Raw genomic sequence first — 27645 nt, forward strand, 5'->3', positions numbered from 1 at the left:
TTAGCAAGTCTGCTCATGAGTGGCCATCTGGTCCAGCTCCTCTTTTCTCTCTCTGAAAATACAGAGAAAATACAGAGAAAAACAACATTAGAAACAAAGAATTCAACTGTATGAACAACCAACTGACAGGCATAAAGCACTCAGTGAATTTTGTCGGTTTTTTACACCAATGATGATGACAAGGATAATGTTAGTTTTATGGGTGGGGGACAGCCATGCCTAACTGTATGTCCTTCTGCTCCATGGGAGTTGAGTAAGTGAACTAATGGAGAAACTTGTTTCATCAAAACAGGAAAACTTTCTTGTGAACTTCCATTAAGAGCAAGGATAAAAAAAACAAAAAACTATACATATTCTTATTTACAATGCCTATAAAACCTAGTTATTAATTTGGTACATTACACTTGCAAAATAGGCAGGTACATGTAACCCTAGTGTTCAGGAAAGCTGCACCATGTTCAATGCTGGATAAATAAAGGTAAAAAAAAAATCCTTCCCATGACATTTGTACTGCTAATGCATTTTATTAGTAGTACAAATTATTATTATTATTATTATTATTATTATTATTATTATTATATTTTGTTTAACCATTACTGTACATCCATTACTTTATAATGAAAATTCCCCAGGTCTTTGCACCTGGGCAAGCAAAGAGCAAGAGTGGACACAACTGAGGCATTGCTAATAAGTACCTGGTCTGCACTGAGGATGGCTGCTTGACCCAAACATCTGCTGCACTGCACTTTGATCTTCATCTTTTTGACACATTGGAAAATGCATCTGTATCTCATCAGAAACATCTCACCCTCGTTCTTTGATCATGCGCAGGTTTCCTACAGCGAATATACTTGTGTCATTTGTGTCGTACTGTATAAACAACTTATGAAACAACGTATGAACTTAAACATCGAATAAGACGCCAATGGGTTTTTATTCTATTCAATGAGTAGAATCAATTGATGAAAAGTGACGAAAAGTTGACAAGAAGTTGTGCAAAACATCTTAGCATAATTCACCATGACAAACTCGTGAACATTTATCGTACTTGCCGATTCGACTTCGGAAACCTTTTATGTGGAAGGCTCGTCATATTCCTTCAGACGTTGAAGAAGCCAACCGTTTCACAACGTTTAGTGTTGAGACGGTTGACATCACTTCGCTAAATGTGCTCTTCTTCCTCACTACTACAATCCATTTTCAACCCCCTGCCAGGTTCAGACAAGCCCCCCACCCCACCTGCCTTTTTGATGTGTCATAGTATAGCAGAGGTGGAGCAGAGATGATGGCACACACACACACACACACACACACACACACACACGCACACACACACACACACACACACACACACACGCACACACACACACGCACACGCACACGCACACACCTCATGGTGTAATGACTTTCTTGCTTCTGTGGTGAGCTGCCAGTAGACTTGTTGAGGCCCGCAGCGTAACCCTAGATGTGGAAAGTACCCCAGCAAGTCTGGGTGTGAGATGGGGGATAGTATCACAGCTTCTCCTCCAGACAGGCAACCCAGACATGATATGAAACACGGTAAGACCCCCGCTACTTCCACCCTGCTATGCTTCTGATGTTGCGGAGGAATCAATGTGTCTGCACTTGTTGCTACGGGCTTGTGAGCCGTGTGTGAGGAGGCAACACACACTCACCCGCAGTCGTATACGATTTCTCCTTACATGTGTAAGCTACCGTATGCACGGCATGTTTACTAGCTGCGTGTGTCCTACGCTAGCATGTGTGCCAGCATGTCCGCGTATGTGTGTGTGAGATCACCCGCCTCACATCTGCCGACCTTTGACACTGCTCATCTCTCATTACACCTGGCCTCCCATGATCAAGGCTTTGAGAGCGGGCAGGTGTGCTCGCTCCCTGCCCTCACGAGTTTGAAACCGTAGCCCGTTCCACCGCCCGCCCCCCCGCCCCAAGTGCCGCTGGGAGCGGGGGGGGGGGGGGGGCGTGGCTCGCGACTCCCTCCTCACACCCATCTTTCTTCTCTCCCTGCCGGAGTTATGGCGGGGGAAGCCCGTGCGAGAGTCTGCGAGTCCATAAAACAGGCCCTTTAATTTGCCGCTGTAGGCCCAGGAGCTAGCTACAGCGCTAGCTTCTCCTCTTTCTGAACTGCCGGGGATGAGTCTGTTCCCACGGGGTGCATGGGTTTATATGGTTTGATCAGATCAGAAAGGGAATTTATGATTTAGGGCTAGGAGGCTGGGGCACGTTGGATATCAAACAGGCAGGTGGGGTTCAGAGGCCTTTGTCTTTGTTGTCTTTGTTGGCGCAGTAAAGAGGACTTCACTATTGGGAGGAAATGGGAGGGGAAGACCTTGAGCTATATTATGGTTTTCACAAAATTCCCAATAGCCTATGTAATTTATCTGTTCAAAGATAGATGGTTCATGCATGAAAGATATATGGAGAGCCATGACTGGAGGCCTATAGAACAAAGACAAGTGTTTATCTGCATGGTAATGTATAGCATCTCTCAAACTGTGCAGTGCTTCCCCTCGACGGTTTGCAGAGAGATAGGGAGCAGGAGAGAGAGAGCACTGCTTCATGAGTCTCACACCTTAAAGTAAATAGTGCTGCAGTGACGTGCTGCTGTGCAAATGTCCAAACGAGATACAAAGGTTTCTGGGGAAATGATGCGAAATTGCTGAAATTGAATCACAACAGGAGACAAATGAACACAATCACAATTCTTAGTGATTAATATTGCCCATGGGTCATATTAGGGCTAGATAGATGCGCTGTGCCTACATCAAGATTCGGAGCTTTCTGGGAACTTGGGAATTGAGGCACCTATAAGAGAGGTCCCAGAATATGGGGAGTATATTTATAATGCAGGTAGCGTCATAATATTTAGAATGCAGACCGGCTCGTCCTTAAACTTCAAGTGAATGTGATCTCTTTTTGGAATTGGTAGAGGAAAAAATGCAATTTTTAGTGGCAATGAAGTGTAAAAAACAATTCAAATCCCCTCTCCTGACTCCTGCTGAGGAAGACAATGTAAGAACTAGCACTTATTAATTATTGCTTCGTGTGTGTGTGTGTGTGTGTGTGTGTGTGCGTGTGTGTGTGCGTGTGTGTGTGTGTGTGTGCGCGCATGTGCATGCGCCCGTGTGTGTGTGTGTGTGTGTGTGTGTGTGTGTGTGTGTGTGTGTGTGTGTCTGTGTGTGTGTGCGTGTGCGTGTGTGGAATATATATCTCAAGTAGCATTTTGCACAGTAGCACCTGTGGGGTAAAATAAAAATAAAAAACTAAAAAAGTGAATAGGGGTGTGTGTGTGTGTGTGTGTGTGCGTGTGCGCGTGTGAACGCACCTTTCTTGTTTCCTGTTGTGTAGCCTGATCATTACTCCCATGGTGATCAGTGCTGAGAAGGCACCGACAGCACCAAGCACAAACCCCAGGTCATCCTCTATGAAAATAACACCAAGACTCAATTAATCACTGCTACCAGCCATTGATTGTTCTGCACAATCCATCTATCCTGCACATCTTTTATAGTTCTGGATCAATATACAGTAAAGGGCAAATGGAGACCAGGATATCCTTGATGTTTGAAAAGCAGGTTTGTGACGGAAAAGTCTAGGAAAATATGGGTGGGGAAACTGGGAAAAGCTTAACCTGGCGGCTGCCAACAGTAGCATGGTTGGTTGTACTGGAAATAGGTGTAAGTGTTTGAGTGTGTAGCAGGGTGTGCCTCAAATCCAGCATGCATGCTCCATCAATGCTGTTTGGGTAAATAAAGGATTTATAAAAACCTGCTAGACCAATAGAAGAACATATCAATCACACACACTCTGGCGGGCACACTGGGGGCAGGGTTGCCAGGTCCATGGTTTTCCTGCCAAATTCGTCGAGTTTTAAAATTGAGGAACGGGTTGAAAAAACATAAATGCTGCAGATGGCAGGTTTTTGGGCACATTCTTAGACATGTGACGACCGCAATAGACAAGCGGTTGGACCAATGCCAGATGCTAACGTGAACCGGCCAGGTAAAGCTCCACAACTTTACTCAATAACGTTACCTGCCAGATAAAGCTCCACAACCTTACTCAATAACGTGACCGGCCAGGTAAAGCTCCACAACTTTACTCAATAACATGACCGGCCAGATAAAGCTCCACAACTTTACTCAGTAACATGACCGGCCAGATAAAGCTCCACAACTTTACTCAATAACATGACCGGCCAGGTAAAGCTCCACAACTTTACTCAGTAACATGACCGGCCAGGTAAAGCTCCATAACTTTACTCAGTAACATGACCGGCCAGATAAAGCTCCACAACTTTACTCAATAACATGACTGGCCAGATAAAGCTCCACAACTTTACTCAGTAACATGACCGGCCAGATAAAGCTCCACAACTTTACTCGGTAACATGACCGGCCAGGTAAAGCTCCACAACTTTACTCAATAACATGACCGGCCAGGTAAAGCTCCACAACTTTACTCAGTAACGTGACCGGCCAGATAAAGCTCCACAACTTTACTCAGTAACATGACCGGCCAGATAAAGCTCCACAACTTTACTCAATAACATGACCGGCCAGATAAAGCTCCACAACTTTACTCAGTAACATGACCGGCCAGGTAAAGCTCCACAACTTTACTCAATAACATGACCGGCCAGGTAAAGCTCCACAACTTTACTCAGTAACGTGACCGGCCAGGTAAAGCTCCACAACTTTACTCAGTAACGTGTCCGGCCAGGTAAAGCTCCACAACTTTACTCAGTAACATGACCGGCCAGGTAAAGCTCCACAACTTTACTCAGTAACGTGACCGGCCAGATAAAGCTCCACAACTTTACTCAGTAACGTGACCGGCCAGGTAAAGCTCCACAACTTTACTCAGTAACATGACCGGCCAGGTAAAGCTCCACAACTTTACTCAATAACATGACCGGCCAGGTAAAGCTCCACAACTTTACTCAGTAACGTGACCGGCCAGGTAAAGCTCCACAACTTTACTCAGTAACATGACCGGCCAGGTAAAGCTCCACAACTTTACTCAGTAACATGACCGGCCAGGTAAAGCTCCACAACTTTACTCAGTAACATGACTGGCCAGGTAAAGCTCCACAACTTTACTCAGTAACGTGACCGGGCAGGTAAAGCTCCACAACTTTACTCGGTAACATGACCGGCCAGATAAAGCTCCACAACTTTACTCAATAACATGACCGGCCAGATAAAGCTCCACAACTTTACTCAATAACATGACCGGCCAGGTAAAGCTCCACAACTTTACTCAGTAACGTGACCGGCCAGATAAAGCTCCACAACTTTACTCAGTAACATGACCGGCCAGATAAAGCTCCACAACTTTACTCAGTAACGTGACCGGCCAGGTAAAGCTCCACAACTTTACTCAGTAACATGACCGGCCAGATAAAGCTCCACAACTTTACTCAGTAACATGACCGGCCAGGTAAAGCTCCACAACTTTACTCAGTAACGTGTCCGGCCAGGTAAAGCTCCACAACTTTACTCAGTCCAAAATCCCCTTTTCTTTTCTAAATATGTTAATGGAGGCTGGAGGCGCCTAGACAGCGAGATAACGTTCTGATAAAGTGTTTGTGCCGTGACACTATTCAAAACATAGGCTATTCATTACAAATGTATTTAAGAATATCTAACATCTAAGAGAACCAAATTAGATTATGAATGCAATTGTGTTTGGTTTGGCAAAAAAATATTCTATTACAATACCAATGGCAAAGAAATTGTATGTCAAACTGACAAAATACAAAAAACATATACGGTATATACATAGACGATATAGATATATATATATATTTGCTAGGTTTTCCAATGCAGATTTGACTAGTATTCTCGATAAGTATCCCTATCTCTCAAAAGGCTGTTTGTTGCACCAGCAACCATCCAATGCATGAATATGTTTTTATAATTGCCAAGGAGATCAAACAAAACAAAACAAAAATCGTTCTACATTGGGTTTAAACAAACACAGATAGGCCGTTACATCCTCCAAGCGCTGGATTTTCCCAACAGTTGCTTGCATATTGTTTGCCCTCGCTTAGGGTCATATTGTGATCAAATTAGGACATCTGAAACTTTCCTTAGGGTGTTGGCAAACTCAGTGAAGCATTCTTGAGTGTATTTATTCTAGTATTCATATACTGAGCCAGGAGTAATTTTGACAAAGGAGGCAAGCATGCAGACGTTATACATAGATGACTATCAAATTGGCAATAATCACTAGCAGTGGTTCCCAAACTGGGGGTGTGCGTACCCCTATGGGTACATGGAGGTACAACAGGGAGTGCTTGAGAGAAAGAGGGAAATGGAAAAATGTCAGAATAAATCATGAAAATAAATGAAATGTTAATAAATCTGCTCAGGACTCTTTCACCCAAATTCTGTAGATTTTTGGGGGGATTTTTTCCTTCATTCGATAGGACAGTATGTGCTCGACAGCGACGGGAAAGCAGGGAGAGAGAAGGGGAGGACATGCAGCAAAGGACCGCAGGTCGGATTCCAGCCTGGGTCACTGCATGAAGGACTAAAAACGTTCTACCAGGTGAGCCACCGGGACACCCCTTTCACCCAAATTCTTATTTTGCAATGTTATATTCTTCAGTTATCATTCATAATATGCTATAGTTTTCCCTCGCAGTTTTCTGAACAAAATATTGTAGTCGGGTAAAGGGGATACTTGGATTCAGAAATCAGGGAAAGGGGGTAGTGAAGCCAAAAAGGTTTGAGAACCACTGCACTAAGGCATGGTTGTATGTGAAGTGTGGCAAATCTTTTTGACCTGTGTTGCAGGTGCACGTTCTCTAGAATATTGGTGTACGTGATATACACACATGCACACTGAAACACACTGAAACACACTGAAACACACACACACACACACACACACACACACACACACACACACACACACACACACATACAAATATTGCCCCAAGTTCCCAATCCAATCAGTGACCATCCCTCGGATGCTGCAGCGCTGGCATCAAACGGCTGTACTTTGAAGCCTTGGGCATCAGTATGACAAGCTGCCCAGACAGGTCCTGGGAGCATGTGGGGGGACTGGCGGGAGTAAACTCATATCCCGATTTCAGAAAGCTGGATAAGCCCTTATCCCGGAAACTGGGATACTGGTGCATGTGTAAGGGATAATGTATATTGAGGCAGTGATTACGGGGGAAATAATGACCGACAGGTGGATTGAGCCCGACGCGTAGCGGAGGGCTTAATCGTTCACCTGAAGGTCATTATTTCCCAGTAATCACCGCCTCAATATACATTACCCCGCTTAGAACACGGCCTACAACTAAATCATTCAATAATCTGACAAAAATAATTATTCAAATATATTTTTTAATAGCGTTTTCAACGACAAAGCGGTTTCATTCGTAATTGGCACACAAGACACCACAGCTGCAACTGGTTGGCCTAATTAGTAGTGGCTTGCTGACAAAAGGCTCTTATCAACTGATTAATCCAGGTGTGGCAGAGCAGCGGTCGGTTGTCGAGAAATAATGACCGGTGAATATTGTTGATTGACCAATCAGAATCGAGTAGGGGTGTCACGATACACTCAGTTCACGATACGATACGTATCACGATACTGGGTTCACGATAACGATACGATACGATACGATTTTAACAATATTTTTTTAAACTTGAATAATGACAATATATGACTGGAAAAGTAGTATTTTATTTGAAATGCACAAATACAAAACATGCTGTTGTGGGAAATTGTTATTACAATAACAACTAGAAAAAACATGAGATTGGAGATAAGGCTTATCTTGAAATAGAATGAGTTACACCGTCACTTAGATTTACTTTGAACTAAAAGGTTTCTCAGCAGTATAAATTCTCATTATGCATCTTCAGTTTTTCTTCAAACTCAAACAACAAGACTTTTCTTAGTCTATTTTTTATGCATCTTCAGTTTTTCCTGTCAAGTAAACAGTTTTGCCAGAAACTCAATTGAATGGTTTCTCTCCTGTATAACTTCTCATGTGTCTCTTCAGAGACTTGTTCAACTGAACTACTTTCCACACATTGAACTTCAACAAACAAAGACGTTTCTTTGTCTACTTTTGAAAAAAAAAAAAAAAAAAAAAAAAAAAATTTTTTTTTTTTTTTCACGATATGAGATTTCATCTCAACGATACATATCGTGACGTTTTACTATCGCGAAATTTCGTGGGACGATATATTGTGACACCCCTAGAATCGAGTATTCAAGAGAGCCGTGTTCTAAATAGTAGTATACACCTTATCCTGGTTTCTGACTGCAGCAGACGTCCTGCGCAGGCGTGGCAGCAGACGTCCTGCGCAGGCGTGGCTTCAGCCAGGTCTCACTTCTGGAGCGACGGGGAAACAGAGTTTTCTCTTTCAGTGATGAAAGAATTAAATATATTTGGCAGCTTAGATAGGAGAAAGAAATGCATCGAAACGCTGACCTATTCAAGTCTGTAGTATAGACAGACTACAGGACGAAGGTGTTGTGACTAAAATGAAAGAAAGAAGCAGCAGCGCGCAAACAGGGACAGACCACCGTGAAGAGGGGATCCAAGGAACCCCACACAGTCTTGGCCCAAAGAAGATGGATGATGTCACCCCGCCCCCCCTCAAAACAAGCGATAATAAAAAATAATAATGATACCGGTTTGTGTTGTAAAGATCACAGGTGCCTGCGCAAATAGCATGCAGTAATCAGTAACCCGGGATACTAGTAGCCTATCATACAGGGATATGAATAACCTGCTTTCTCTGTGTTCCATGTAAACGCCATATGCCGAATATGATCAAAACCAGGATAAGCCTCATAACCGGGATACTCAAGTCCATATAAACGCAGTCAGTGTTAATATTCACATTTGTCCTTCTGCTGGCTAAACCCCAAAGCTCATCTCATTACTCCACTGAGCCCCCCCCCTCCCTTAAAGACCGGCTAAAGTCATGTTTAAAGATGTATAAAATACTCTACTTTGAATAATAATTTGTATCTGATGGTCCCCCAAAAATGTATTAATTAAATTATCTTGTTAAAATCTTTAAAATGACTTCCCCTACTTCTGCCTCGTTAAAAAAATCCAAACCAACCAATCAGGGTGATTGAGAACCTAACTAGCCAATCACAGCATACAACACAGGCTTTCAACACATTCTCACTCCCAACTCGTGACAAAGTGATGACAAGACGGGTTCCTGACTGATCTGCAGTATATGACGATTCGGGAGTGAGAATGTGTTGGTCCTTTAACTGCTGAATACTGGACAGTGATTGGCTCCAGGATTCGTGATGTCACGAATCATGCTTGTTGAAAACGGCCTGAGCTCAGAGAAACTTTCCACTTTCAGCAGACGAATGTGAAAAACAGCTTCTAGTGTCAAACTCTGCACAGACATCACTCTGCACAGTGAAGCTCAGACATCCAACTGAAGGAACAAGAAGAAAAACTATTCTTTTGACTTTAAGGGGTCTTTAATCAAAAACAATAAAACCCCAGGGAGCAATAGCGCACATGGTCTGGACCACATTACATAGCCAGGGTTAAACATGACAGACATTACATACAGTGTAGCCACGGAGAGGGCTTAAACAGCCCTCGATGGGTTCAGAACAGGTGGAGGGAGAAGAGAAAAATGTCTTTCCGATATATTTTCTATCTATTCAAGGACAGCAGTGTCTTTACAGACTTATCATGCGGCTCACTGCCACTGTATGAATGTGTCACTCCGTGTCTACAGATGGAAGTGTACCGCTTTAATTAGAAGTTTATTCCTAAAACTCGTTGTGAATCCCAACTCAAAAACTTGGAAAATTGACATTTCTGAGCTCACCGTTGTTTAAATAGATTCGATCTATTCCAGATCCGTCGACTGTTTATCTCGCAAAGAAACGGCAAACAGATGATCCTAATCAGAAGTCCAAGACTGTTTTCATAAGCCTGCTGGCACACCCATCCGGCCCTGAGCTACGCTCTTATCACACGCAGCATTTCTTTGAGCAAGAGATGAGTTTGATGACAGAGCTGATAGCATCTTTCAAATAATTCTGTTGATTTTTCCTCCCAGGTAACAGTGTGCTTCTCTGTGCCAAGCTACTGTTGTCGTCACATCTATATCTCTGACTCTGATGTATCTGAATGTGTTGCAATTTGAACCTTGTGTCAAACTTCAGACCAAATGCCCCATGTACGTGCTTATACATGGTTGCATTAGTTAAGATACATTGTTAAGTTAAGTTAAGTTAAGTTATCCTTTATTGTCCCCATGGGGAAATTCATCCTCTGCATTTGACCCATGCTCCACTAGGAACCTTCCTAGAACTAGCAGCAGTGGGCAGTCACAGTGCGTGGGGGGACCAACCGCAGTTCGATTGCCAGTGGCTTGGTCAGGGGCACTGACAGAAGGATTAACCCTAACAGACATACCTTTGATGGTGGGAGGAAACAGGAGTACCCGGAGGAAACTCACACAAACATGGGGAGAACATGCAAACTCCACACAGAAAGGAGCTGGGATGGGCCAGGGTTCAAACCCGGGACCTTCTTGCTGTGAGGTGACAGTGCTAACCACTAAGCCACCGAAACTTGAACACAGACACAAACAAACCAGGATTACACTGGTAGAGTACAAGACTGCTAGTCTGCCTCTGACTCACTGTTCTGTAGCCATGCTGTTCTGTAGCCATGCTGTTTTGTAGCCATGCTGTTCTGTAGCCATGCTGTTTTGTAGCCATGCTGTTTTGTAGCCATGCTGTTCTGTAGCCATGCTGTTCTGTAGCCATGCTGTTCTATAGCCATGCTGTTCTATAGCCATGCTGTTTTGTAGCCATGCTGTTCTGTAGCCATGCTGTTCTGTAGCCATGCTGTTCTGTAGCCATGCTGTTCTATAGCCATGCTGTTCTGTAGCCATGCTGTTTTGTAGCCATGCTGTTCTGTAGCCATGCTGTTTTGTAGCCATGCTGTTCTATAGCCATGCTGTTCTATAGCCATGCTGTTTTGTAGCCATGCTGTTCTATAGCCATGCTGTTCTATTATATAGCCATGCTGTTGTGTAGCCATGCTGTTTTGTAGCCATGCTGTTCTATAGCCATGCTGTTCTATTATATAGCCATGCTGTTTTGTAGCCATGCTGTGTTGTAGCCATGCTGTTCTATAGCCATGCTGTTCTATAGCCATGCTGTTCTGTAGCCATGCTGTTTTGTAGCCATGCTGTGTTGTAGCCATGCTGTTCTATAGCCATGCTGTTCTATAGCCATGCTGTTCTGTAGCCATGCTGTTCTATAGCCATGCTGTTCTGTAGCCATGCTGTTCTGTAGCCATGCTGTTTTGTAGCCATGCTGTTTTGTAGCCATGCTGTTCTGTAGCCATGCTGTTCTATAGCCATGCTGTTCTGTAGCCATGCTGTTCTATAGCCATGCTGTTCTATAGCCATGCTGTTTTGTAGCCATGCTGTTCTGTAGCCATGCTGTTCTATAGCCATGCTGTTCTGTAGCCATGCTGTTCTATAGCCATGCTGTTCTGTAGCCATGCTGTTCTGTAGCCATGCTGTTTTGTAGCCATGCTGTTTTGTAGCCATGCTGTTCTGTAGCCATGCTGTTCTGTAGCCATGCTTGCTGTTCTGTAGCCATGCTGTTCTATAGCCATGCTTTCTGTTCTGTAGGTCTGTAGCCATGCTTTCTGTTCTGTAGCCATGCTTGCTGTTCTGTAGCCATGCTGTTCTGTAGCCTTGCTTGCTGTTCTGTAGCCATGCTTGCTGTTCTGTAGCCATGCTTGCTGTCCTGTAGCCATGCTTGCTGTTCTGTAGCCTTGCTTGCTGTTCTGTAGCCATGCTTGCTGTTCTGTAGCCATGCTTGCTGTTCTGTAGCCATGCTGTTCTGTAGCCATGCTTGCTGTTCTGTAGCCATGCTGTTCTGTAGCCATGCTGTTCTGTAGCCATGCTTGCTGTTCTGTAGCCATGCTTGCTCAGAGATGATATCCAGACACTCTCAAAGGAGACTGAGAATATATAGTCTGCTCACGGCAGCAGGAGCAGCTCTGGAAGATAAAGGTGTCCAAAGCAATTACACTCAGCTTCTACAGCCAACCTTTCTTCTGGTCTGGGACCCTGGGGCCATGAGGTGTGTGTGTGTGTGTGTGTGTGTGTGTGTGTGTGTGTGTGTGTGTGTGTGTGTGTGTGTGTGTGTGTGTGTGTGTGTGTGTCTGGCAGTCTACTTAATTAAAGATGCTTCGTGTAGCAGAATAACATCAATACATTATTAGCAAATTAACTGTGATAACTTGGTATATTTAACGTAAACAACTGTATCGGCTCATCATATTATCTATCATATCGTTAGTGCTTGTGTTTGTCAAATTAAGAAAACATTTCCCATAACCCCCCCCCCCCACACACACACACACACACACACACACACACACACACACACACACACACACACCCTCCCTGGTGCCTTTGACTCTTTGACTTTGCTGAAGAGCATCTTGTAAGTTACTTTTCCATCAGCTCTTCCCTCTCACGGCATCCATCTGTGTTGGGAGAGCAGCACCCTCTGTCTGCTTTGTGCGGTAAAACAACCTCCCTTTGTGCCATAAAGCAAACTAGCCGATTTCCTGTGAAAACCGACCAGGTGGAACACAATATAAATGCAGCATGGTAATAATGTTGCCTGGTGGCCAGCCCCCATGAATTGCAGTTTTTAGTTTTTAGTCTGAATTTACATGGTGATTCATAGCGGTCTGGACGTAGAGCCCGAAACGCACAGGGAGCGGTTTGGGGCTTAAGGCTATACACCATCAATTATTTAATGTCACAATGTCTATGACATGAGAAGTTGAGCAATTGTGCGCTGAGTGATGTCACTCGAGCACGCCATGATGTCATCAGTGATGGTCACCCGAGCAACTGTGATGTCACTGATGATGTCACAATGTCTATGGCATGCAAAGTTGAGCAATTGTGCGCTGAGTGATGTCACTCGAGCACTCCATGATGTCATCAGTGGTCACTCGCGCAATTGTGATGTCATCAGTGAGTGATGTCATCAGTGATGCGAGGTGGAGCAATTGTGCACTGCTGAACCGTTTGGTTTGAACAAGTAATGAAACAGCAGGTTAGTAAAGAGTGAACACCTTTTCTAGTCGTCAACACTCTTACAATACAATAAGTTCTGCATAAGCCCCAATGTAACACTCTTTGGAGTGGAGGCCAAAGGCAACAAGGAGCTATAGTTAGGAATAAGAAATGGAGGAAGAGGTAGAAGGTGAGAATGAAGGGAGACAGAGGGAGCGGTGAGGAAGCCTGTTTAGTGGACCTTCTCCAGACAGGGACCTTTGTGCCCAACAGAAACCACAGCATGAAGACACCGGAGTCTGGCGGACATGACTCGTTTAAAGTCTCGGGCTGTCCTCGGTTGGCATTTCAGCAACTCGTTCTCTACGCAACCTGCATTCACCAGCCACCTCGGTCTCTCTTTGTCTCTCCTCTGCTGTTGTATCTCTGGAGAATCTGAGGAGAGCTCCGCAGGCGGAAAATCGAGTGAGACGTTGCCTTTCAACCCCTGTCGCTTTTTCCCTGTGAAAATCACTCTCTCTCTCTCAGCTGTCACCTTTCCTTTAATCACTTTCCTCTCGTCTGCGCGAGGAAATCTATTCATATCGTAACGCCGTGACAATGAGGAGATCCTTTTATTGCTATGCATACTCTGCCAGGGCTGTTGTTTTCCAGAGGATTGTGACAAAGTCAATTCTAGAACCCTTGACTTCTCGAGTCCCCCCCCCCTGTTCCTGTTTGTTACTCGCTCAGATCAAAAACATCCCAAGGACTTTCTCTCCAAACCGCAGCCTCACCTCTCCTCAGCAGCACGGCGCGCATCTTCCCACAGTGCCGACTAGGAAGGCATTCTAATGGATCGTCACAACACAGCGCATCCCCCTATCGAGTGTGAGTTCAAAAGCACATTGACGAGCGCAATCGTTTTTAACGGCGGCCAATTATAAACCGTCTCGGATCGCTCCGGCGCTGATCCAACTTTTGAAGAATGGGGCTTCCTGTCACCTCGGCTGACAGGTGCCATCATGTCAACAGGGACTTATTAAAGTGACTCAGAAGAGGAGTCAAACTGGATGCGCGGTGGACTTTGTTCTTCCAGCGGCACGCCGCTGTCATCTTAACTACGACTATAATTTGCTGGCTGCTGCTTCTGCTGCTGCGGTGACTCATAAAGGGGAGGAGGGGTGTTTCCTGCTAGCTCTGTATTTTTGTTGACATGGCCACAGGTCACAGTATGAATGGCGGGGGTAACAGCTCGTGCAACACCTGCCGGTGAGCACCTGGGGGCGTGTTGACAGTTGTTACTTCTGATTTGTGTCATGAGCGGCAGAGCAAATGCGATCGCCGTCCCGCATCTAAAAAAGGACGAGCTCTGTGTGTGCGTTTGTGCACAATGTGCATGTGTGTGTGAGGCTACACTTCCATCTTAGTTAGGCTACCACACTATGATGCATGTGTGGGCGAGGAGTTATATTAATCTGCAGACACACCCGCATCACTCGGCCACTTCTATAGGATAAACATTCTTTCTCAAACCACCGTCTCGTGTGAAAATGTCCGATCGGTCACTACGCTACGGCCCCGACGACTATAAACAGCAGCGAATGCTTTCCGTGCATTTTCAAGAGCAAGGGTTATACACAGCCGTGTCCCGTACAGCAACCACAGCAATGTCTGACACCAGTGGTGGGATAACGAACACCCTTCGGTCTTTCTTCACATACACGTCACTATAAAGAGGAGGAATGAAAACAAAAAAAAATGCAAAATGTTATAAATCCTCTTCGAATGACTCACAAAAAATGAATTGCCTGGTTTAATAACTAACATGAATCTAAACAGCTATTTAAAACCAGGTTATAAAACATGTTTGCTTTGATGGAGGGGGGTGAGGTCAGGTTTTATTGTGTCCAGCTGTGACCCAGCCAGCGGTTACAGGTACATGCGTCTGAAAATGCGATATATGAAATCTATTCATCTCTGATAGCTATCGAGAGGAAGTCTCTGTTTGCTGCTCTAACAAGAAAAGGATGAGGAGAAGTGGGCTGAAGCCACGAGGAGATCAGCGATCAGCTGGGGGGGGGGGACTAGAGGTAGATCACAAGTCAAGCAGCTTCCTTCCTCCGTCTCCTCTCATTGACTCGAGCTGATGTGTCAGTGAAGCGGAAAACTACACTGATATTCTTGAAATATGAGAGTCTGTGTGTGTGTGTGTGTGTGTGTGTGCATCTCAGCCTACAAGTGTCTTCCCTTGGCGATCTGACTGATCAAAGATCTAATCTCATCCAGTCCCGCTGACATGGCAATGTGAACACTTATCTATCCTGTTACCATCTTTTGTATTCTGTTGTTTGTCAAATCCTTCCAAATGCGGACCTGCTCCACGCTGCACACTGGAACAAAAGCAATGCAACCATTAACGTGTTCTCTCACAAACACATTAATACATTTCAGTGGGAAACATTGCCACCTGATGGCGAGAGCTGAGGACTACAACACTACTCATTCACAGAGATCAGTGCAGGAGCGATGAATTGAATCATTGGAGGGGGGGCCAGGTGGTTCCAATTTGCAAACACAAAGCCAATCCAATCCAGGTTCGTAGCTAATGGTCTGCCTGAGCAACTGAGAGCACAGCTGAATCTCTGCTTTCAAAGAGTCTGAGTAAAAAAAAAAAAAGAGGTTTACCAAAGTCCCTCTTAGATTTTATAGGAGGACGCTGCCAAATATAGTAGTGAATATAAAACATGTGATCCAAGCAGATCAGGATGAATTTATGAATGAATGAATAAAGGCAAGTGAGAAATGAAGCGAAAAAGAAGTTCATTTGTGCATAAAAAGGACACCATACTTATTGTATAGTCTAAGGGATGTTGTCTTAGGTGTTTATAGTATTGGGGCTTTTGTTCGCACATGATCTCTTGGGATTAATCACATGAATGCGTTTACACGTGCACATTAATATTTTCAATATGAGTCTTATATGGCGTTTACATGGAATGATCAGTAACCAGTGTTTTCATGTCGAATTTCTATGTTGAACTCTGCAAGCTGCAAAAGAATAGCTTTACTCTACTCTAAAAACTACTACTACCTCAACATCCCGAATCTACATCCAAAATAGACATGAATTTAGTTGCATATTAGAGCCCACCTGTCATGCAGTAGGGTTGGACTCCAGTCCACGTCCCATCGTCTAGACAAGTGCGCTCTGGTGAACCGTAGAACAGGTAGCCTTCATTACAGGAGAAGCTCACAGTTTCCCCCTCGAGGTAGTGAGTCCCATCCTTCTTGCCATTCCTGGGTGTGGGCAGCCAGCCACAGGACACCACTATGGGACAACCATATGAGACACATTTTAAAAATCATTATCAAAACCAATGTGTTCTCTTGAATAGTGGCAATCAAATAGGGTTGAAAGATATACCAATTCCTGAATTTAGGTAACTTACAAAAATCACGTTTTTTTTGCTTCATTTAATTTGGTGTATGAGTGAATTACCGAGCAGAAAAACACAAGCTTTTGCTGGACCTGTATGCTGCATTTTCAGCTAATGAAAATGTATGCTAATCATTTAGAGATAAATGATGGTAAAACATAAAACACGCCAACAGAACAACATGTCCCCAACAGATACTGCAGCCCCCCTTCTCTGTAACAATTATGTCGCCTTGTTTTGGCCTGTAATTGTAGCGCCCCCCTCTTTGGCCAATCAGTGTAATTTTAAAAATGCCACGATGCCACAGTGACGAGGTAGCTGCAACATCCCACCAAATTTGGTCAACATTTGATCAGTGGTGTCTTGAGACATGGTATTTACTGGACAACACATGAATGGATACCTGGCTCCAAGGCTTGTGTGAGGGACTTGTGACTCCGGTAGGCCCTGAGGGTGGCATTTCCCAGGGCCAGGCTGCGGGTCGTCAAGGTGTCATATTTGCAGAACTGCGCTCCATCCCCAAAGCACACGTTCAACATTTCTGCCACCAGGGGGTCATCGGGTCTCTCCGGTGGCGAGAAGGCGGGAACAAAGGCGGGGTCGTGCGCTGGTGGGTAATAGTACGTTTCCAAAAGATACTTGGAGTCGTACGTGAAAAGGGACGTCTCCTTTGAGATGTTCCCTGCGGACACAAGTGAAACAAAACAACAAAACGCCATTGGGTATTTACTATAGGGAGGCAAAGTGAACGTCACTTCCTGCTTCAGCGCTGTACCCGATATTTTCATCCGCCATTTATTTTCCCATAGACATTTCGTAAAATGCTTATAAAAAGAGTTTTTACTAGTTCAAACCAAACGGTTCAGCTAACGCTATAATCGGGAGAGACCATAGAACATTTCACTCGGACCAAAACTTATATATATATATAAATATTTTCTTCAAACCTGCATTTTTTTACGTTTTGGTCCGTGTGAAATGTTATGTGATCTCCCGTTTCTAAATATATCTGTACCGTTTGGTTTTGAACCAGTAAAACTCTTTTTGTAAGCATTTTACGAAATGTCTATGGGAAAATAAATGGCGGATGAAAATCTCTGGTACAGTGCTGAAGCAGGAAGTGACGTTCCACTTTGGCTCTCTATAATTTGGGGTTCTTGGTTAGAAGAACAAATAACACGTGTGTGTGTGTGGTCCTTCGTTATCGACCAAGCCTTATCCCAAGACGACGGAGATGGAGAAACGGGTAGTGGGAGTTGGGAGCTGACATGTGTAATATATGCATAGTAATACAGATCTTTTTTCTTCTTCTCCTTTATGGGAATAATTTGAACCGTTGGAACATGTCTTCGGCCAATCAGATTGTTTGGCTGAAATTACTCGTTGTATAAAACAGCAAAATCAATGACAGAAATAATACGAGGCACACTATAGTTTGGAAGCGAGAGATCTGTGCAGCATGTATGTTGCATGCAGACATGGCTGTGAGACTTACACAAAAATGGCCCTTTATTAATGCCCATAAATCTATTAGTACCCGCAAGCGTAAATAGACGGCGTGTTTACTGCAATTACATGAACGCAGATTTCAGTCCAAGGTCAAGTGAGGTCAAGTGTATGAGAAGCCAGTGACTCAGTGTGAAGGATATGTAATTACAGCTGGGACGTTATTATCAGGCATGTCTGTGGTCTGGCCCCGACTGGGTTCCAGAGATGTGGTTTCACTTGCACAGTATGGTCACAGCCCTTGATATATCTCTGTAATCTATTCAAGGGCCTGGAACTCTAAAACATGTGTTTGTGTTCTTCCAGTGCACTCTGAAATTATTTGTCACAATTCTAGCCGAATGTGGCTCAAATTAGGTAGCCGCTTATAAAGACACAATGATGATGGGTAACTAATGAATCAGCAAATGGTAGCGGGCCTTCAGGTGATGTCGTGCACCCTCTGGCTGCACATAGAGACACTGCATGAAATAGGCCACGCCCATCACGGGGGAAAGCTCTCCATTCACTTCCATACACCAGCGTCATTTTCCTTGAATTAAACATAGCTAAAAGTGGTGGGCTGCGCAGACAACAAATGTAAAAAAAAAAATCACAAAAAATTGTGTACTCCCGAGCAAAACAAGGAAGCCATTGAGAATTGGGGAGAAGAAAAATCTTGATCTAGCTGTCAAGGAAGTAAGTTGGGGTGTTCATCTTCCGTATATATGATCTTTGTGTGCAACACGTGACATAGGAGAACGCCAGGATTGGGGGGGAGTTTTTGTTCCCCTCCCGTTTTGGCCGTGGTTTCTGAACGATGACGCGCTCCGCAGTGTCTCTATATTGGAGGTCCTCAGCTCTTGGGCACCACTTGCTGTGAACACATGATTGCTTTTCAATTTCTTTACATACAACTTGGCCATCTATACAGAACTGAAAGGGTGTTTCATTTCTGTGCTGTTTCTGACTGAACCTTTTAGATTTGTGCTTAGATAACGTCAGCTTACTAGCCAACTAGCCACAGTATCTGGCCAGCTAGCAATCACTGTCCTGCTGTAAATGCATCTGATCTGCACACAGGCTAACATAACCTAGTAGAAGCTAGCTTTAGTAGTCACATGTTAACATTAACATCAGTTGCTTTGCTAAATTAGCTGCAGATGTTGCTTTTCAAGCTATAATAGTGCTTTGGAGAAGAGACTAGGTCCAAAGGGGCTAGGGCTAACGGCAAGACAGTAGTGTTTCCTATTATTAACCTGGATTTCAAGACAAATCTACTTCAGCAGACTATTCATTTTTACTTACAGTATAAGGTTAATGAATGGACCTATACACAGCACGGTAATCCTTTTTCAGGCATCTCTCTCTCTCTCTCTCTCTCTCTCTTTCTCTCTAGCTTGTTACATATTTAGCCGTTTGAGTACCTTGATGATGGCACCAGATGTGGTTGCTAAGAAATAATTGTTACAAAACTGCATTGAAGCGTCTATTGACACATTCTCTTTGGGAATCTTATCAGGCCATAGCCACCTTGTGACCATGTCAAGACCTTGACTTTTAGACTCACAGCTAGCTCCGAAGGTAAAGATTTCCTCAGCCGTGGTTTTGTCTGAGGGGATGACCTCTCCCAGGGGGGTCTGCAGGTCATCTGAAGGGTCAGAGTTCATCTGGCCGAGGAGACCCTGGGTGTGGTTGTTAAACTCTGGTGGCAGCAGGACGGTCACTGCCATCGTCCCTTCAAGCCTACGCACCTCCACCCCAACACCAGAGGAGAACATCACCGTCACGTTCTGCGGACTGGGGGCGAACACGAATACGCCTACAAAAAAGAGAGCTTATGTTTGTATTTCCAATCACTTTGTCCTTTCCTTGATCATATTAAAGCTATTAATAATCATAATGTAGCCTATCAAAAACCTGAACCTGACACTAAAATCTATGAACCTGCTAGCTTATTACAAAATACACATCACAGTAAGACAAATGAGGCTTAAGGTAGATGTCAGTGCAGTTAAAGCTGCAATAGTGAAGATTTGTATGTAAATATACAGCCATTTAACCAGCCTAAATAATAAACTGGCTCCTCAAGTATGGAAGGGAATATTTTTGGTACAGGAAGTGATAGATCAAAACTTAAGAGTGAAATACTTTCTTCATCCAGACAGAGAAAGATTTTTGTTTTCTCCCCAAAGTCCTTCAAACTTTCCAAAACAGTTAAAGTCGAGCTGAACCCAAAAATGATTTTTCTTTTCTTTTAGTTCAAATACCTGGGTATGCAGTGCACCTATTTAATAATGTATGCAAACAAAATCACAAAAGTCTAATTTCTTTCGTTTTTCACACTTTTTCACATCAAAAGTTCATTTTTCAAGATTTCATTGATAACAATAATATACAGTATAGTATACAACTACTAACTTGGCCAATTGTTAGAAACATGAACAAAAAACAAAAACTATAATCTCTAAGAATGCAAAGAAATGTAACTGGCTCGTTAAAACACGCATTCCAGGAATATTATTTACATTTATAACGATAATGGCGCGCGCCTCCGAGCCTGACAGCCTCCCTGGCTGTCAGGGGTCGTCTCTCGGAGATTCCAGGCGGGCAGGCAGCACCCATGCATCGGATTGTCTGCTCGCTCCGCACGAAGCAGCCTGGCTGCCTGGTACTCCGCGGATCCCACTCGTGTAGCACGACAACACGCTGAATCCCACCCGATTTGGGGGTGGAACACGCCAGGATTGGCTAATGCCAAAGCCAGTCCTCAGAATTGTCAAATCAAATAATCGACACCGTATATGGTCCGCCTCTCAATTTGTTTTCAGTCTGAAACGGACTCAGATGCACGTGAAGAACGGGTTCACCTCGACTTTAACTCTAGCTGCCACTGTGGACCGCCAAAGTGTGATGTTGCAAATGCCTAGTAGTGCATCTTTAATCCGGTCATCATGTGTCTTAACATCTCACCGTGTAGGTCCATCCATCCCTGCTCAGTGAAGGGCAGGACCTTTTGGTTCCTCAGCACTTCAAGGTGGTCCTGACGTTGCGCTAGACGCACCTCGATGACATCAGAAGCCTTCTCCTTCATAGCTACTGACGACAGATGTGTGGCTTTGGCCAAGGTACCTTAGCAGCCAATACAAACATAACGCTGTTGTTGCTGCACCACAGGTGAAGTATTCTGAATTTTCGCGTCGTGCTTTGAATGAAATTCCAACCAATAAACGAAACATCTGTTCTTCATCACCACATTTGGCCCCATGAGATACCGAGTGAGAACAAGGGGGAACTAAGGAAATGTACAGTGCCAAAATGTTTCACTCCCACAAGGATCTCACATCAGACCCACTCAGAACTGTATAAAAGACAACCTTATATGCCTCTTAAGAGAGAAGCGCTGAGCAAAAAGAGGACCAATCAAATCCAAGGTCTAATTACATCTGCACAAAAGCTAGAGGCAAGCATCCACTTTTCTGGCTGGTAAAAAAAACCCAGTAACCAATCAAAAAGAGGGTCTCTTGGAGGGAAGCCTGGAACGATGTACACCTGGACAAAGGGCTGGGGTGAAGAGAGAGAGGACGTTTCCCGGGGGAGGAGCGAGGGGACACAGACAGGGCTTTCACATCAAGTGTGAACTCACCGTTCTCCAGTTTCACCTGTTCTGTTCTGGCCTGAACACTCAGCTCTTTGTGTGCTGAAGACACTAGGTAGTACTCTCCTTTGCCGTTGAAAGTGTAGCGGAGGCCATCAAACGTTATCAAATGCGGGTCCCCGAGGACTGCACCTGTGAGACACCGAGCACAGAAGACTTTGATGCAAATACATATTTGGGGGGGGTAGGGCCGGACCGGGCTCGGGCCTGAAATTCTGACAAGCCGTAGGGCTCACATCGCGCTTGGGCACCGAACATGTAGGGGCCGGGCCGGGCCGGGCCGGGCCGGGCTAGGGCCTAGATTTGAGGCCCGTGCAGGGCTTTAGCTCCAACGGGTATCAAAACTAGTTCAAATTAAGTGACAATTAATTAGCTGTGGCACCATGCAGAATCTGTGCTTGTTTACTATCCTGGTTATAATCTGTTTCTTGTCCTTTGATCTCTGTAAAGCACTTTGTGACAGTCTTGTTTGTTAAAAGCACTCTGTAATCAAACTTGATTTAACTCGACTTGACTTCAAACAGCATGAATCCTCTTACCAGCTCTTGGGGGCTGGTAGGTGCGACACCCGGTGGAGGGCCGATGGCTGAAGTAGACATGGCAGTGATCAGACCACAGGCAGCAGTAGTAGAAGCTCAAGACGTCGTAGAGCCCGTGGGAGAACCCGGGCACCCGCGGGGGCTCCCGGTACGGAGGGGAGCCCCAGTCGTGAGCCCGGTCAGGAGTGCTGCCGCCGATCGAATCCCCCGTCAGAACCTGAGCTCCCGCGCTGTCGTAGCAGCACTGCTGCCCTGAGCCGTGCGTGGGGCTGGGGGAAATGACAGCCAAAATCATGTCAAACAAAAGAACGGGCTTACTGTTTAACAAGTTAAAATCGTGATCTGTCTTTTTCTCACTCCTACCTGGCCTGAATTGCTCTCACACAGTGGACGCTACCGGGGTGATAAGTGCACACACTGCCCTTCTCAATGTCACAGCCGTAGTCAGTCTGAAACAACATAGTGAATAAGAATCAGTCTCAATACAGGAAGGTGAGAAGCTATTCGATGAGTCCTAATAACGCGATTTAGATTCATAGCTCTGTTAATAACCCAAGCTAATACCGCAGCGGATTTAGAATCAACTGTAATAACTGGTGACAGTTTTATTATGTTCAGTGTGGCCCCTGAACTGCTGAGTGGGTCTGGACTCTAATAAAATAATTAGCCTTAACCTTGAACATTTACATCAAGCAATGTCTGTATGGATTTCATTTCTCATAATAGTCTTTATTTCCTTATGTTTACAGGATATGGATGAACTACAATCATTTTTACACATCGTTTTTGGTCATGATGTGCCTGTCAAATAACAGTTCCTTTTATTTTATTTTTTAATATTTTACTTATTTTTTTCTCTCTCTTTGACAAAACCTAGGTACATGGTTATTATTTTTGGAGATTTCAGTGTCCATGTACTGAATGTTGTCTAAACTCGAAATAATACTCTAGGTAACTCAGTTTTTTTTTTTTTTTTGGTGCAACTGGACCTAAAACAGACAGAAACTGCTTCATACAATTCTAAATGTCTCACATTGACTTTTGGCCACAAGTCATTAATTGCTGTAAAAAAACGAGACCATTGTCAAAAAGACTACCAGCCTCAACTCCAACATGCCAGGAAATTTGTTGGATTACTTTATGCAACAAAACAGGAAGAGGGCGCTGTTATCCCAGCGCAAACAGAGGTGAAGCTCTGTCAGATTGACTCACATGAAACCTGCCTGTGTCTGCACGGGCCTGGGCCAGAGTGCAGGGACAGTCGATGATCTCCTCCAGGAAGTTGGGCAGCCTCTTCTCCAGGTCGTCCCACCCTAGACACTTGTTCTCGGCCCAGGCTGCAGAGTCGTCTCTGAAGGCCTGCTCCAGGTGCCAGGCTAATGTATGGGCACTGCTCCAGAGCCCCTGCACATCCCTGCATAAGCAATTAGCATTGTAAGCTCAAATATAGGGTTCTTTTATATAGTCTATGGTACAACCGTGGTTTAACAATTATATATTTATCCATTTTTATGCCAAAGTATTCCAAAATATACCGGTACACAGATCCAGTGTGTAGGCCAGAACTTAATATCGAAAAAAGTGGAGAATTGCCTCTGAAGCAGCATTTAGATCATGTGACACTAACCCACCATACACTGTGACTAAACCATACTACCGTAATTAATAAATTATTTTAGCTTGGTTATCAGCTACTTAAGGCACAGTGAAGCAGGTTTCATCGCAGGTTTTACTGGCTGTCTTCTCTGAGGCCACACTGACTTGCCGATATCCGATTTTTATTAGAAGATTAAAAGTTGGACAAGGAGAAAGTAGATATATGATTAAGCATACCTAGCTCCATCTGGCTTGGAACTGGCGGTGATGCGGATGCTTCCCAGCTCCCACTTCGAGTATTTCTCCGACGGCTCAGGGATGAACCTGAAGGTGCCGGAGTTGGGCAGATCTTTACCGAGAGAGTACAGATAGGCGAACTCTGCCCGCAGAGAGGCTGATCCGTTCCTCTCTGCCTCTGACCTGCTGACCTCTGACCTGCTGACCTCTCTGTAACCCCACAGCTCCACATTGATCTCCTCTGCTCCAATCAAGGAGCTGTTCCATGTCATCTGCAGCGCTCCTGCCGTGTCCGGAGTGCCGTAATACTGCCACTGTGTTGCATTCACCAGAGTGACTCCAAAAGCAGGATCCACTTTACTAGGGTGGACTAAAAGAGTGAAATAGTAAACAATCTTTAAGGGGTCAGTGATGAATGAAGGAATGAATTTATTAAAACAGTTGTTGAAAATACACATGAACATATAAAATCCATACACCGGTATTAAAATTGTCAAGGAATAAAACACAATAAAGTCAATGGCTTGTTTCCATTGTCGTCCTCCCCTGATGTCTAGGCCTATTCCTTGTTTCGTACATTCATTCATTCATTCATTCATACATACCGGTACATACTGTATATATATATATATATATATATATATATATATATATATATATATATATATATATATATATATATATATATATCAAGGGAAAAGTAGGCTACTCGTGCACAATCCAAGCAGGGAGGTGCTGGTCACAGCAAGCAGGATCAAAATAACATAAAAACAGTCTCTACAGGAACAAGTCCATATGAAGTTGACCGCAACACTCCAGAAGAACAGGGTGACCAATGTTATATCAAAAGATCATATTTATTTTAGCAGAACTAAAATTGTTCTGCTAAAATAAATATGATCTTTTGATATAACATTGGTCACCCTGTTCTTCTGGAGTGTTGCGGTCAACTTCATATGGACTTGTTCCTGTAGAGACTGTTTTTATGTTATATATATATATATATATATATATATATATATATATATATATATATATATATATATATATATATATATATATATACATACATACATATATATATATATATATATATATATATATATATATATATATATATATATATATATATACATATATATATATATATATATATATATACATATATATATATACATACATACTGTCAAATTATTCCACAATATCTGCTTCATGACAAGCCACTTTAATTCTCTAGGAATGCAGTTCAGGTTCAGGTATTTCCAAACTCTGTGGTGGAAAATAATCAGGGTAATTGTCCTCACTTGAGCAACTTACCTGAGAAATACTCTCCAGATCGATCAAAGTTAAGTCCATCTGTTGAGACATCAAATGGCACCCACCCAGTCTCATACAGTAAAGGAGAGATACAGTGGGCGCGGCCCTCTGCATCGATGAATCCTTCTGTTTCAATCTCACCTTTGAACCTGCAACACAGACACACTTCCATGTGGAATGTACAACTTTTAAGAATCAATATCAGTTTATTCACCAAGTATAACAATTGTGTAGCAATTTATCTTGGTGCAGGAACACATCGACAAATCAAGGTATTGTTACACTGAGCATTCTAGGATTTGTTTTGTGATGAAGTGTAATTTACTTTTTTAGTGTAGCCACTGGTCTCAACTGCTCTGACTTCAGTTAGTGATTGCCTACATTTCCCAGAAAGGCGTTCACCCTTTACTTAAAACTCTACTTGCATTCTGGTCTATTGAGGCTGCTGTCAGTGAGATATAGTTATCTCTGCCTCTTCTTCTAAGATGGATTTGTCCCTGTGTGATTGTTGAACGTCTCTTGGTGCAAAATGGCGCCATGATGGTTACCATTGATCTTTTAGATCACTGAAAACATTTCTGCTATCAAACTCCATTGTTGCAACACTAGACGTATCTTTGTGCCAGTTATCCACAGGAATAACAAAAATACATGACCAAACAAAACATGGGACAACACCAATAGCTGCTGTTAAAGTGTTTAAAGGTGGATTAAGTGCATCATAATAGTACAAATGTCAGCAGGAGCAGTACCTCATATTTACATATTTAGTGTCAGTGGAGAATGCAGGACATACTGTAGTGTACAATAAACAGTAGACTATACAGTACATATCCATCTACTCTACATACAGTAAATAGAAAAACAATATTGCCATTACTGAATGTGCATTCATGCTCATAAGAGTACACCCCCAAAAGGTAAGGTACAACTCAATATCTTATTTTTCTGACAGAGTAGGTCGTAACCATGAGAGAGTAGCACTGGGTATAGGATGGAAATACATGGAATAAGTCTGTGAAAGTGTTAAAAGCATGACGTGTTACCAAAACAGAGTGTAGGTTTCAAAGGTCACTGTGTGCTGATGAACACAGACCTGCAGCTGAGGCGCTCATCAGGACGAAGGACAACACCGAGGATCATCAGAGCGCGTCCACCCAGCATGCAGCTGGAGTAGGGGCTCACCTGGACACACACCTGGCTGTAGTCTGCACAGCAGCTCAGCAGAGACACACACGTTGCATGGCAAGAGCATCCCTCCAATATGTCACCACACTTCCCCCTGCATGTCTGACCTGGTACAAAAGAGAAAACATGAACTATTTAGTTGATTTGTATTGATCACATTAATTATTGTTATTATTCAATTGTTTTTTTTGTTTTTCAAACATTTACATATTAATTACATATTATACCAACAACACAACATCAACAACATCCCACCCACCGCACCCCCGGGAGACTGGCCAACAAACCAAGAGGATGATGATGATGATGATGATGGTGGTGGTGGTAATAAGATTAATTTTAATAGCCATAAGTACTTAGATTGCAAACAAGGAATTTGACTTAGTCCAAGTATGCAGCGCAGCAGTCACACATCAAAAATAGAAGACTACTAGAAGACAAAGCAATATAGACAGACAGATAATGATGATGATAATGATAATAATAATAATAATAATAATAATAATAATAATAATAATAATAATAATAATAATAATAATAATAATAATAATAGTAGCCTATGTTAAAGTGAAAACAAAACAAACGTGCTAAAATCTGATCTACACAAATGATATCACATTGATGATGCCTCGGAATGTTCTTCTAATCTACAAGTTCATACTGAAATGAATGTCAGAAACATGGCACAGCATTATTGGTCATAATATCCCATGATATAGTGACTTACCAGTTGTTTTAGATAAGCAAATGAGAAAAACTCCATAGAGAAAAACGGTCTCTCTGAATTTGACTCTCATATTTCTCCCTAGAACAAAACACTGACTGCATCTAACCTCACGTCACCAGGCTCTTCTCGGCATCCAGTCTCATTTCTGAACGTCTGCAGTCGAGTCCAAAGGTCTTTCAGATAACAGACTATGGGTAACAGACCTGCTGTAAACGGACTTTTGCTCGTACAGTTGTGATTTAACAGAAGTTTAAGGAGATTTGCATGTCTGTCTATGGTTTACTTGGGTTTAACCATTGACTAACTTAGACTTACTAAACCATTGAGTAACTAAAGTACCGTGATAACATTCCCACGTGACGACACATGACAG

General features: G+C 43.4%; 1 protein-coding gene across 1 annotated transcript; it reads right to left on the reverse strand.

Moving 5' to 3' along the window:
- Window positions 1–27401, reverse strand: susd2 (sushi domain containing 2; the record flags this gene model as incomplete). Its single annotated transcript, XM_083645403.1, has 14 exons — window positions 27273–27401; window positions 26454–26652; window positions 25358–25506; window positions 24041–24410; window positions 23420–23621; window positions 22571–22656; window positions 22208–22476; window positions 21657–21800; window positions 20984–21142; window positions 19581–19832; window positions 16929–17207; window positions 16240–16416; window positions 3347–3443; window positions 1–52 (listed from the first exon to the last, which is right to left on the reverse strand). Exons 1-14 carry the CDS (start codon window positions 27340–27342, stop codon window positions 1–3), a joined length of 2505 nt encoding a protein of 834 aa, XP_083501529.1. The 5' UTR covers window positions 27343–27401.
- Between the last annotated feature and the right edge of the window lie 244 nt (window positions 27402–27645).

Source organism: Poromitra crassiceps (assembly GCF_964638095.1).
Source record: "Poromitra crassiceps genome assembly, chromosome: 10".
Taxonomy (NCBI): domain Eukaryota; kingdom Metazoa; phylum Chordata; class Actinopteri; order Beryciformes; family Melamphaidae; genus Poromitra; species Poromitra crassiceps.